Source organism: Amphiprion ocellaris, chromosome 13, assembly GCF_022539595.1.
Source record: "Amphiprion ocellaris isolate individual 3 ecotype Okinawa chromosome 13, ASM2253959v1, whole genome shotgun sequence".
In the NCBI taxonomy this organism is placed as follows: Eukaryota; Metazoa; Chordata; class Actinopteri; family Pomacentridae; genus Amphiprion; species Amphiprion ocellaris.
The window spans coordinates 24,660,628-24,674,128 of NC_072778.1; the positions used below are offsets into that span (position 1 = coordinate 24,660,628).

The 13,501-nt window shown below is 42.1% G+C and overlaps 1 protein-coding gene across 2 annotated transcripts; it reads right to left on the bottom strand.

The window, feature by feature from the left end:
- Positions 1-199: 199 nt before the first annotated feature.
- elf2a (E74-like factor 2a (ets domain transcription factor)) lies at positions 200-10,669 on the bottom strand. 2 transcript variants are annotated; one of them, XM_023276042.3, is made up of 9 exons: positions 10,372-10,669; positions 9,008-9,091; positions 6,668-6,923; positions 5,642-5,749; positions 3,612-3,725; positions 3,041-3,124; positions 2,458-2,650; positions 1,972-2,226; positions 200-1,502 (listed from the first exon to the last, which is right to left on the bottom strand). In XM_023276042.3, the coding sequence occupies exons 2-9, from the start codon at positions 9,080-9,082 to the stop codon at positions 923-925; spliced, it is 1,665 nt and encodes a 554-aa protein (XP_023131810.2). In that variant the 5' UTR covers positions 9,083-9,091; positions 10,372-10,669; the 3' UTR covers positions 200-922. The 2 variants fall into 2 exon arrangements, with proteins under 2 accessions (XP_023131810.2, XP_023131809.2); XM_023276041.3 differs by having other exon boundaries at positions 3,612-3,728.
- Between the last annotated feature and the right edge of the window lie 2,832 nt (positions 10,670-13,501).

Below are 13,501 nucleotides of genomic sequence, written 5' to 3' on the forward strand. Positions count from 1 at the left end.
ATATTTTTCAAAGTTGCTGTTTCTACAGAAGTTTTTGCACAGCTGTTGATACTGATGAGCTCTAACCAGCACCAGCATGGTGGCTCTGTGGCCGACCGTTCACCTCCTGTTCATCCAACGGCTGCATTTCTTCCACAATGTACAAAACGTGCTACCTGTTGTTCAGACGGCTGAATGAAACGAGTTCAGACAATTCTAATTAACATTTGTCATTTTTTATAATACACATTTCAGTAAAATCTACTTCAATACACAGATAGTACAAGAAAAAATAGTATATTATACTTCAAATGTGGAGCACACCATGTAGTTGTTTTACCTGGACGCAGATTTCATTTTACTCCCTTTTTAGGAACAGTAAAAAAGAGAAGAGTGGGAGAATGTGACAGTGCTGTGGAGTAACAGAACTTTGCAGACAACCCACTGAAGACTGAAACAAATAGGAATTTAAACTACATCTGTACTGATACATACCTGCTGAGTATCAAAAAAATGCTTTTTACACTTTTGTTTACAACAAAGTCTTGTCAGGCTTTTTATATTAGGTTTGATTACAAAAGGACTTAATTCATTTACAATCTAAGGCAGCCCATGTCTTCTGAGCTCTGAGGGATCCGTTTGTGTGTGTGTGTGTGTGTGTGTGTGTGTGTGTGTGTGTGTGTGTGTGTGTGTGTGTGTGTGTGTGTGTGTGTGTGTGTGCGTGCGTGTGTGTGTACAGCAGTCCCTTTGATCCTCTGTGGGGCTTCAGCAGCTCCACAGTGAGAGCAGACCAGCATCAGGCTGACAGTGTGAGCCAATCACGAGTCGGCTCTGCTCTGACATGGGGGGAGGTGTGGCACGTTTTCTGCACTTCTACAGCAGTGTCCACAGTCACTTCCTGCCCCTCCTCCCCCCTCAGCGGCCCCTGCTCAGGACAGGGCTCTCAGGACGACGGGGTTTCTGCTGATGCTGCTGGTGGACTTGAAGGGGGCGGGGCGTCTGCTGCTGCCCCTGATTGTGCTGCTTCGGGCTGGCCGCTGGAGGGCTTCTGGGGCTGGGTGGGGGTTTTGGGATGGGCAGAATGCGGCTGGCTCACCTGGACAGAGAGCTGCGGCAGCGGCTGGGCCACCACAGCTGGTTTGGCCAGGATGAGCTGTGGTGCCGACCGGCCTGCCGCTAGCTGCACGGCGGGGGCAGCAGACGGCGGTTTAACGGCGGCCTGCGCTAGCTGTGTAGCAACAGGTTTAGCCTGGATGAGCTGCGTGACCTGGCCTGTTGGGTTGGCCTGCATGAGCGTGGCCAGCTGGTTGGCTGGGATGGTGATGATGGTGATCTTCTCTCCTGCTTTGGAGCTAGCAGGCAGCACAGTGGGCAGAGCCTGGATCACCAGTTTGGGGGGAGCGCTGCCGGAGGTGTTTGCTACTGTAACTGGGACGCCTGCGGTGGTGGTGAGGATGGGGGAGGAGTTCAACGTCACCTGACCTAGTGAGTTGGTCATGACCACTGGCATGGCTCGGATTGACCTGGAGGAGAAAACACATGGAAAAGCCACCGTCTCAGGGACAATACTAGACATGCTGTAGGTCATCAGTGCACTAACTGTAGGTGTACTTATACCATGAGTTCATAAAACTGTGTCTGTTAGGGCTAATGCTAATTCTAAAACCGCAATTTCCACCATATATATGTAGTTTGAATTATCAGTCCCTTTTATTACTATTAATTGGCCCTGAAAAATAAATAAATAAATCAATCAACCCCTGTGGTAATGTTATCATTAGAAAAAGTCAGTCTGGGATCCCACTAGCAACAGATATTGTTTACAACAGGAACAGTAACTTCAGCTCTCACCCAGTCTCATTTTATAAACTCTCTGTTTATGCTGACTTTGTTTCAGAATAGAACTACATGGTAGGTTAAGCCTGGATGAGGAACGGAGCAAACTAATTCTTTAGGATCTATGATGTCCAAATGAGAGCAGACTCGTCAGACCTGGTGGCGGCGTTGCCGGGGATGACGGTGACGTAGGTCTGCTGTGGCTGGGTGGCAGCGGGGGAGTTGGTGCCGAGGCCTGCGGGGCCCTGCTGGTGAACCAGGTGCTGGCTGGACACCATGCCCTCGCTGTCCTCCACCTCCTCGCCCTCCTCATCGTCATCGATCACGCGGATGTTTTTGGGCATGTCTTTAAACTGGTAGGCCAACCGCTGACCCTCCACTTTGGCCAGGATGCCGCGCTGGTAGTAATACCTGCACACAGAAAGAACGTCAAAGCTGTGTTATCACCAGGCACAACAAGAATTGTAATCTCATGTTGTCACTTTTTAATTAACTTCTTATCTGATATTTTTTACTTTTATCTCATACTGTTAACTTTGAATCATTTTATAATTTGGACTTTACTGCATAATCCTGTCGTGGTAAAGCTGCAAACAGCGACAGACTGAGTTGAGAAGTATCAGCTGGAGAGGACAGGCTAACCTCAGGGCTCGGCCCATGGTCTCGTAGTTCATGTCAGGCTTGTTCTTGTGTTTACCCCACAGTCTGGACACAGCCTTGGAGTCCACCAGTTTGAAGATGCCCTTTTCTCTCTGCATCCATTTAATGTATCTGGGACAGGTGTTTTTATCCTGCAACAGCTCCAGCAGGAACTCCCACAAATAGGTGGTGTTGCCTGAAGGACAGAATACACAACAGCAATAAATCCTAAAGCTCTGGAAAACATCATTATCTTCATGGTGATGTGCTGACAGGGGCAAAGAGAACAAATATGTGTGAGCTCCCAACAGCAGCTAACAGTTAGCTTAACACTTATCTCTTAGAATTAATTTGCTCATAAAGCAGTTTGCCAAAAGCACAAAGCTGTAATAAGCATCTAAAGCAGATAGATCCAAATGTGGTTACATTTTTAGTACATAAGCAGAAAGACGATGCATAATGTACTTCCACTGTTAGGAACAAAAAACAGAGACCCGTGCTGAATATCCTGGTCATGTTGAGACATTCTAACACAGCTGTGAACTGCAGCAGGTAGTTCAGACTGAAGGAGACAGAGGTTACAAACCCTTTCCCTCCCTCGGCCTTTTCTTGATCCCCAGATCAAAGGAGCCATTGGAAGCAGGCTGGTGTGTCTTGGGCTTACGTCCTCCTGCATTCAACACACACACAAACACACAACCAGACACACAACAGGTCAAAATCATTCTGATAAACAGACGAATGACAGATGAGTTTTTCAGAATTCCCTGTGGGAGACTCATCAGGAAGCCACCATTTGGGCACCACCTGCAATCACATACTCAGCCAAGCTAACCAGTAAGTGTGGATTATTTTTAAACGTTGTTGATATCTTTGTCGTTAGATTAATACTGCACTGAAACACTTTGATGACATAACTTTGAAGTCATCGTCACAAAGTTTTTGAGGGTGTTCACTTCAGATACTGCACTGAACAGCAGCTTTAAAACGTTCAGACCACTGTCTCAAAGCTGTAATACCCTGAGCTCAGTACTAACACTGTTTTTTGAATGTTTTAGAGCTACAAATTGTGTATTATGAAAAACTTGAGCAACAGCACATGAGGAATGAGGAATTTGAGCGAAATAAAACACCATCATGTGTTGTGATGTCACTACCTCCTCTCTTCTTCTTAGCCGCAGGTTCACAATCAGGAGGGATGGGAAAGGACTCCTCTTCTATGGGTCCACACTCTGTGGACACCTCCACCACCGTCTCCATCATCACATCCTCTGCTGGAGTCAGACAAAACACAACATCCCCACCATTATCTTTCTAGGCTGGATTATGAGGGGAGAATTTCCCAAGGATCCTGAATTTGGTCTCTACAATGACACTGCTTTACTATGTACCTGAAAAGTGTCGAGTCACTGTTACAAAGCAGTGCTGGACTATTTGTGCGTGCGTCTCATCTTCATCTGTACTGCTCAGCTAATTCATCTTCATCATTTAAGTTGTAGTATAGTCACTGGTCAGAACCCATAAAGAATTGTATATGTTGTTAAAATTACGGAGGTTTAAGAGTGTACAAAGTGTTTAAGAGCATAGGAAGTGTTTCTACGAGTGTGGGGAGGGTATATATAGCCTTAAAATAGAAATAAACAATAAAATAAATGTAAGGTCACTACTTTGCGAAGGGACCACTGTATTCCAAGGGAATCTTGGGTAATTTCCCCATTCCTTGGTGTTGTGGTTTGATTCAGAATCAGTTCTTTATTCCGTTGACAGACAAACAGAAAGAGGGGTCTTATATTCCAGCTCACAAGAAATGAATGTACAGACCCAAATGTCTTCCTTTCCTGTCAAAGAACTCAGACCTGCAACGCCCACTGCAGGATGTCTTAATCAGAACTGATGTTACTATTCCATTTTATTCTGTTTTCTCCTTCACTCCAGATTACAATTGTTTTTAATAACTGTGTAATAAAGTAATGACTAAATACATCTGTAACCTTTGAGTATTGAGTATATTTGGGACTTTTCCACAAAACAAAGCAAACGGGGCCATTTAAGGTTACATAATCTTAATTTCTGCAAAATCGTAGCAGCTGAGAGCAGAACAGTTAGTAAAGCTTAATGTCGTCAAACTAGCTGCTGCACTCCCAGTTCACACCAAACACCTACAGCAAAAACTGTTGGGTACTTATTTATTACTCCACCAAGGAACACGGTGGAGTTATGTGATGTTCGGTGTACGGAATAACGTATTTGGATGTAATTTTCAGGGAAGGTTAGAAATGACACAAGGACCACCTCACTAGATGTTGGCAGTGAATTGTAGGGGTGTTTCTGAGTCCCATCAATTCTACTACATACTGAGGTCATGTGATTCGGTATCCGTACATAACATACACATGCATAACAGATGCCTGTGCTCAGCACAGGGTCATTTTTACTCCGCCAGGAAATGTGGTGGAGTTATGTGACGATCAGCGTACGTTTGTCTGTCTTTCTGTTCACAACATTACTCAAAAACGGAACACAGATGGAATTCATACAATAATGTCAATATACTGAGCAGCCTTGGTGGAGTACTGCATTCTCTGAGTGCTTTTCTTGTTGGCTTATTGACATCCAAGGCATAAAAGGAAGCTGCACCGTTGGATGTGTGTGCATGTCTGTCAGAATGTGACATCACCATCACGGACTAATCACAGCCTAGCCAACAACAAGCAATGTTTTTGCAAGTTACTTAGAGCTGCTACTTGCAACTTAGTTGGAAAGGTGACCCAACATGCCCAAAGCTGTGACATTTTCTACTAATTGTACCTTAATGACCTGCAGGATGTGCGGGTTACAATCAACCCGTCCATTACTACTACTCAGACTGCAGGTAATCAAACCTGACTCATGGCTAACTCTCTCCTGTCATGGACGATCAGCTGCTGTGAGACTGTACCGTCTCAGAGGATGACTGCCACTGAGCTGAACAATATCCATCTGTTCAGGTTTAACAGTTAAAAATGTGTTTAAAATGCATGTTTTTCTATTAATGTCAAAGTCATGATAGGTGAATGATCCATTAAGGAAGGATAAAGCAACTACACATCTCCAACCAATCTGACCAGTTAGCAAGAAAAACAGACACTCAGAGTGACTCCTAGCTTCCTGTGTCTACTGAAGGAGGCAGTGTAGTCAGTGTGTTCACCTGTGTTGCGTTCACTGTGTAGTCCTCCAGGAGACTCCATGTGAAGAAGAGCCTCGGCTGCTTCAAACGTTTTGTCAAAACACACCATGTCATGACCCGACATCTCCACTGAGAAGACAAAAAACTGTCAGCAGGTACACCTCTGCAAACGGCACATGCTCACTGAGCAGAAACAATCAGAAACAAAAACAACACATAGATCCTATCTGTGCTGACAAAAGGGTACATGGGGCACATCTGTAACCTCAACTATTTTGAAATGTTTATTTCCTTGTATGAGTTCTGTAGAGGCAGCCTGTTCCTCCCTTCCTGTTTCCTGTAATGTGACCCGAACGGTCTGACACTGTTCCTGCCAGCAGAGGGCAGTCTGCATCAACAACTGCAGCTCAATTATACAGTACTTCTCTCTAATATGTGCCGATTTCAGAGTCAAATAAAAGAAAAACGAAGTCAGGGGACAGTGTAAGAGTGAATGCACTTCTTCAGCATCACATATAAATTCATGATGGTTAAAGTTTTAGAGCACTAATACACAGCTGTGACATTAGAAAGAAGCTCCTGCATAAAGACTCACTGAGTGGTAAATGAATACACTATGTTAAATGATGAACAATCTTCTGCCAGCATTCCTCTCTTGCATCATTTGCAGTAACAGCACTTTTCACCGTAATACATTTTATATTCCTCTCCATTATAAGCTCCTGTTCCTCTTGGATTAAGTAGGTGACATGTCATTGGTTATTTTGTGCAGAAGAAGAGTCAAATGAAGCTTTAAAGGCCCTGTTTGATGGAGGGCACCTGAAGGGGAAAGCTCTGGCTTATGGAGAAAGGTGATAACCACAGTGATCCCCATTATTTCTAGATTGATTATGTTCATTTTGCTGACATGTCACAAGTCGAAACATGTCAACATGGTGAAAACCATCGCTACTAACCCTTGCTAATTTGTGGGTTTAAAAAGAAACGCTAATCTAACCCAATATTTCTGCTATGATCTGAGGTTCTGTCAGGCCAGCCTGGACTCACCAGTTTCAGCCACCTCCGTGACCACCTCCTGCTCCTCAGCCACATCCTGCATCAGATACGTCTCATCGTCGTAGACCAGGACCTGAGCTGAGTAGCATTCCTCCACCTGGGCACTCGGCACCTCTTCCACGATTACAGCAGGACAGCCCTCCTCCTGCAGCACCACCCCTTCGTCTTCCTCCACATCTTCCTCCACGATCACAGCCTCTACCTCCTGCTGGACCACTTCTTCCTCCTCTTCTTCCTCAGCAGGCTGCTGCTCACAGTGGCCACAGTTTGGAAAGATGGGAGAAAATAACATTTTTTGTATTTTTAGTAACTCATTATATGTTGTTACTAATAGAAATGACATATAAAACTGAAAAAAGATGCCCATGTTGAATAACTCCTTGAAATGTAATAGGAGTGTCACAAAGATCTGTTATTCATCTCTCCAGGAAGCACTGAGGAGACCTCCTCAACCCATCCAGCTTCCTTGACTATATTAGAAATCCATTTTTATATTTTGTTGGCACAGTGACAAGTATTTTCATCCACTCTTCTACCTCACACCTCCTCAAAGATTCCTTTAAATCACTTACTATACAAAGCACAAGTGAAAAACTTACCTTCAAATTTTTAATTTATCACAAACCTGAGAAAAAAATGAAACAGTACTTCTATATATTTCTGGTCATGTTTTTATTTATTTATTTATTTTAAACTAGTGATCCCTACATTATTCCACATCTCCTTTGCTACTGTAACATTGCAAATGTTCCTGCTGTGGGATTAACAAATGATTATCTTGTCTCAGCGTTCATTTCCTTCATAAATCAATGACAAAAAATATTTGTTGACATTCTATTTTTCACAACAAAGTAAAACTAAATATCGCAACTTCTCAGGACAAAAAAATAGAATGATTAGATTTTACTTCTTTTGTCAGCAAATAAAAGCGTAAACAAAAATATGGCGAATGGACTAATCACAAATTCACAAAAACTGTTTTTAAGTGAGCTGCATCATCTGTGGAATCACACTGCAGCTCCTGTTGTTCAGTGGATTCATCCGTTTGACCTGTTGCACTGCTGCTTATTAAGAAGCACTTTGCATCAGTAACTTAATGAGTCGGGCAGTAATGTTATCTGGCAGTTCTTGAAAGAGAAGAGTTGATGAATTAAACTCATTTAAAAATTGCAATGACAGGCAGCAGTCAAACTATGAACATGCAGGCAGCAGCTGACATTTACAACACGGTAAGCTAATGTTACCCTGCAAATTTAACATATGATGTGGGTGTAACACTAAGATTTCTTTCAGTCAGATATCTTTCATGATGCCGGGAATAAGGAGTTAGTCAGTTTCCAGAGTTAATGCAGACATTTCTCTAAAGAAATTATTTTGGATAACTGCATTAATATTTTCCAACCATTTAGCGTCTCTTCTCATGCTGAATGCAGACAGTAAATGGAATAGAACTGAATAGAATTCAGTATATGCTGCTGCTTTTCTTTGGAAAGAGCTAGCAGTTGTGCTAATACTAATATTGATGAGATGGAGCAGTTCAGAGTTTGGAAATTAAAATGTAAATGGACTTGCTGAGGAGAGTCTATGTGTTCATCACTGCGGAGTAGAGGGATGTAGGCACTGAGCCTTTTTCATTAACCTCGCCAGAGACAAGATGAATATGCAAAACCATAGCAACCATAAACAAAGACGGCGATCACTGTGGCCTCAAAGACCTGTGGATGTAAAACAAACTTGGAACTGAAACGTCACTGATGAACAATATCCTGAAATGTTTTCAGATTGTGTTGAGTAAAACTAGACTAAAATTGAAAAAACTTAAACGACTAAAATTTGACTAAAACTAATTTATTTAGTTTAAATTTACACACATGTTCATCAAAAGACTCAAGCTTAGTGTAAATAAAGATCAGATGCCAAAATAACACTCCAGTGCATCCCTTACGGAAAACACAGAAAAGATGAACTTTATCACCAGGCTAACCCTTTGGAAACTGGTAAAAAAAAAATATATATATATATATATATATATATATATATATATATATATATATATATATATATATATATATATATATATATATATATACAGCCCATAAGCGGCTTAGTTTTGCCCCAACAATGATTACACAGTTTAGGAACTTTTGCACATTATCAGTAAGCACATTGATGTGTTATGCAGGTCTTGCACTACTGATGTAAACACCTCACAGAGCTGAATTCACTGCACTCTGTTCCCCTCCTGCCAGCTGTGCAACCACCAAGTCATTTTCACAACCTGGGATTTTTGCTGACTATCCTAAGAGCAGTTGTGGTGACGCACAGGCTTACCTGTTGGGGCTCCTCCACTACCGTAACATACTCCACTATGTTCCCTCCACCGTCTGACACTACCACAGAGGTCATCACTCATTCCTACCAAAACAAGAGCACACAGGGGGTTAGGACAGAGAAGGCAGCACTAACATATCAGAAGCTAAAGATCTATACATCTAATGTGATCTTGTTTATTTTTAAGTGTAAAGTTTGCTTGTATTTATTTAGAATCGTGCAGAGGGAGGGGTCATGTGAAAGCCCCATAGGCGTCTGCTCTCCTCATGACTTAGTCAAAGTAATGTTGTGATCTTCGTTGCAAGGAAATAACATCACCACATACTACAAAAAATAAATAAAATTCTGGTAAATGCTAAGTTGAGTTTATATGCAGTTCAACAACAGGCCTTTTACTTCAATAAAATTGTCCCTAAAATGACTGAAAGTGAAAGTTACTGATCACACACACCAGTAATTCATACAAGAATACAGGCTGCAAAAATCACCAACAAACAAGTCAAATCACCAACTTCTGAAACAAAAATGTGGACAATAATGAACTTTTCATGAGATTGACTTGCATGTGCTTCTAGATGTTGTGGTTTCATAGTTTCGTATGATATAAATACTGTCACTGCTCGTATGTAAAGTTTAACACCTGGCTCAGAGGTTTGGTGCAGTGTTTTACTGTACTTACGGGACATTTAAAAAGCACAACTAAATTGATATATTGAAGCGTTGTTTTTTTTCTGACAGTTCATCGTCTATTGTAAACAGTTTTCTACCTACATGCTGCTCAGAGATGCAAACAGAAAGCCCGTATCGTTGGCTAAATGCCAGCACCATGTAATTAATAATATAAAAAATATCGGTGGTGTCTGTTAAATCAGGCTCTGCTGGTTGAACTGAGGAGATCACAGACATTGATCTTTCTCAGCACACAGGGTAATGTTTACTTTCTGAGCCGGCTGGCACCTATATGTGCTCATGTCCCTGCAGCTTCAAACTCTGCAGCTAACTAGTTAGCTCATGCCTCTGCTGTTTACTCAACAAAACTCAACTTAGCTACTAGTCAACTCTGCTGATATTGCACTTTACGTAGTGCATGACACATATTCTATGCTATAAAATAAATCAACACTATTCATGAAAAAGGATCTCCTCTCAACCTACTAACTTAGCAATGGCTAGCATTAGGGCTAGTTATTGAGCTACAGACAGTTAGCTGAGCGCTAGCTAGCAAATAAATCGTCTTTAATGTAAACTTGAACACCTTACACTTTCTCTGATTGGCTATTGTGGCAAATGTGATACCTGTATTGTGAGTTGTGAGCTATCACAGCATACTGCTATGTTGATGCAATGAGTTTATTCCCCCCTACCTTGTTTTGCTTTTGCTAGCGAAAAGTAAGCTCCACGGCTAGTGCTAGCTGGGCCCAACGTTAGCTAACGTTAGCCAAGTTGACGAGGCCAAATCGTTTACTTCACTCGCATAAAAAGATGTTTGCAAGTCCTCAGTGTCTCGGCAGTCACTTCACGGACACCGATCGACGCCCTGCGTTGAAATGTAGAGGGTGAACGCGGACACAGGCCCCAAAGTTGTGTTTTGATTCCTGCTCGTTTCTTGCTACCCTGTAGCTTTCCGGCGCGCCGCCTCTTCGCGACGACAGAAGCAGCGGGTCAAAGCAGAGAGCGTCATGACGTCACCACGACAGACGCTATGGACGGTGAGACAACCACAGTGCTCTGACGTAACATGTAAGCGTGTATGAAATTACTGACAAATCATTAGACAAGGCGATGAATAGAAAATGTAATTAGTGTAATGAATGACTGTTGTGGCGGATGTTATATTACTTTATTGTTATTACTTAGATTACTAACTACGTTTCTGCAAAAACCCAATCAGCTGCTCCTGAGAACAATGAAACAGGTTTTGCTTGCTGTAATCATTCCTCCTCTCTTACTGGATATTAAACGACCTTACTTTGATTTAGTGTATGAGATGGGGGACAAAATAGTGATTGTTTAAGTCAAAAATACACTCAAAGTTCTGGTCTGACTACAACCATGATTACACTCTGAATGCATACAGGGCAGCCATAGTGACCGCTGGTATAGTCGAGTCAGCTGGCAGGACTCTGTTTCATACACGCATCTGTTCAGCACATGCTAACTGCCGCTGAGCATTCAAACTATTGCCTTTGTAGGATAGCCACATTTTGGGCTGCGCGTTGACGTCATTAGAGCAGTCCGACTTGTGAGATGACATCATTTACGTCACGCGGACCCTCATGCCTGTGGACGCGGAGAGTGTAACTCCAGCCTGAAAGTTGTGTGTCAGAATCATTGTCCTAAGGGATGTAAGAAAAGACTGAGAAAAGGCACAATGCTCTGCAATCAGAATTGAGTGACTGGGCCCACTTGTGCAAGTGTGTTCAATAAAGACACAGGAGAATATTATATTGATTGAGTTTTACCTAATATAAAAATTTTTGATATGTGTGCCAAAATAATCCAAATGAAGATCTAGTCATAAATGATCAGCTCTATAGCTGATCTCTTTCTATGTGGAGTTTCCATGTTCTCCCTGCTTGGGTTCTCACCGGGTTCTTTGGCTTCCTCCGACAGTCCAACAACATGCTGAGGATACCATTGCCTCACAGCTACAAGATCTCCGGTTCATGTCCCAGCCTAGGATCTTTCTGCATGGAGTTTGTATGTTCTCCCTGTGCATGTGTGGGTTTTCTCAAGGTTCTCCAGCTTCCTCCCACAGTCCAAAACATGCTGAGGTTAATTGGGGATTCTAAATTGTCCATAGGTGAGAATTTGAGTGTCACTGTTTGTCTGTCTCTCCTGTGATAGACTGGTGGCCTGTCCAGGATGAACCCTGCCTTCACCTTAAGTCCGCTGGGATAGACTCCTACCCTACAGAGGTCAAAGCGGTGCATAGATAATGGTTGGATAGATAAAAGACTCTCACTGATTGAACCCTTAATTATTTGTGTATGAAAGTTGCATATTTTGAATTTTTTTTCTGTGAAAAAAATACTTAAGGCCTTAAAGTAGCTTAGATGTAACTCTACACTATTGCTTTGATAGAGAATGTGCAGATCTTCTCCTCTCTCTCCACCCACATCTCCCCACTCATTGCAGCTGGAGCACACCAGCTCACCTTCAGCTCTGTTCAAAAAACTGCTCTATGCTCCACGATGGCAAATTGTAATACTGGAACGATTCAGCCATATATGTTGGAACCAGAAACTGATTCCAAAGAACAATAGTGATACAGAAAGCTCCACCCTGTAAGTTAACAGGATTGGTTCCTCAGGGTTGTTTCATATGAGACCCTGGAAGTCTCAGTCTCTGTTTTTAAACTGTCACTGGTGCATTTTCAGGGTGGTAAAGGTCAGCCAGTGTTGACTGTCTATTCAGCTCATGATGCACCTTTAAGCATATTTAAAAAAACACCATACGGAAATGGTAAACATAGATAGGGTAAAATACTCCATTTTCATTTTGTCTTTAAGTACTTATAATCAAGTATGCAGCATTAAAAAATAAATAAATAAAATACAATTCAATAACCTCTTTTCCGATACGGATTTTAATGCAGCTAAATCCTGATTTGGGACATCTTTTTCCACCACTGTGCTACAACTCTTTAAACTGTGAGAGGGGATAAAAAAAATGCACTGAAATAGTGCATGTTCAATAATGAACTGCTCATGCAAGATGAAACCCATCACTCAGAAGTAATTTAAAAATTAGCCTTCAGAAATGAACAAATTTCCTAACACATCAAGCTGAAGTTTTCATTAAGACCAGGCAGCAGCCAAAATCTGCTACTGAGCAAGGCTGTGCTTTATTGCTAATAAAATCAGCTTTTACTTGTCCATATTGCTTCTTTCAGAGGTTATTATCTTACCACTATAGGACCTCTGGCCTTTGTGAAGAAGCAGGAGACAATGAACACAAAATCACCTCAAATCTTTGCCCCACACAATATGGAAACATAAAAGACCAGAATTTATCACCAACTCTGTTCACCACCAGATCTCATCATCTTACAGTGTGTCCCAAAACTTTGTTCTCCCTATAAAACAAAGCTCAGACATTGATTATGCAATATAATCTATTTATTCAATAACCAGTATTTCCTCCTTTCACTTTGATCATGACTTTCAGTCTTTCATGGAATGTACGAGGTTCTAGAGTGTGGATGGTTCTATCTTCTAGAGTTGAGCTGTTTCATGGAGGTCGGTGGACTGGTAAAGATGTTCAGGATTCCCAAACAGTTCTCAGTTGGGTTGAGGTCAGGGGAGTTTGGGTTCCATTCCTCCTTAAAGCCAGGTAGATGCTCAGAACACCGTCGCTGAGTCATGCTGGCAGTGTGAGCAGGGGCACCATCTACATAAATACCAATTCTGAATGTTTGTTACACATGTTCTGTTCAGTCACAGGCCCCCATGTTTTCCTCCTGGACAAAACTGGAAGTAGAACATTTTCTAG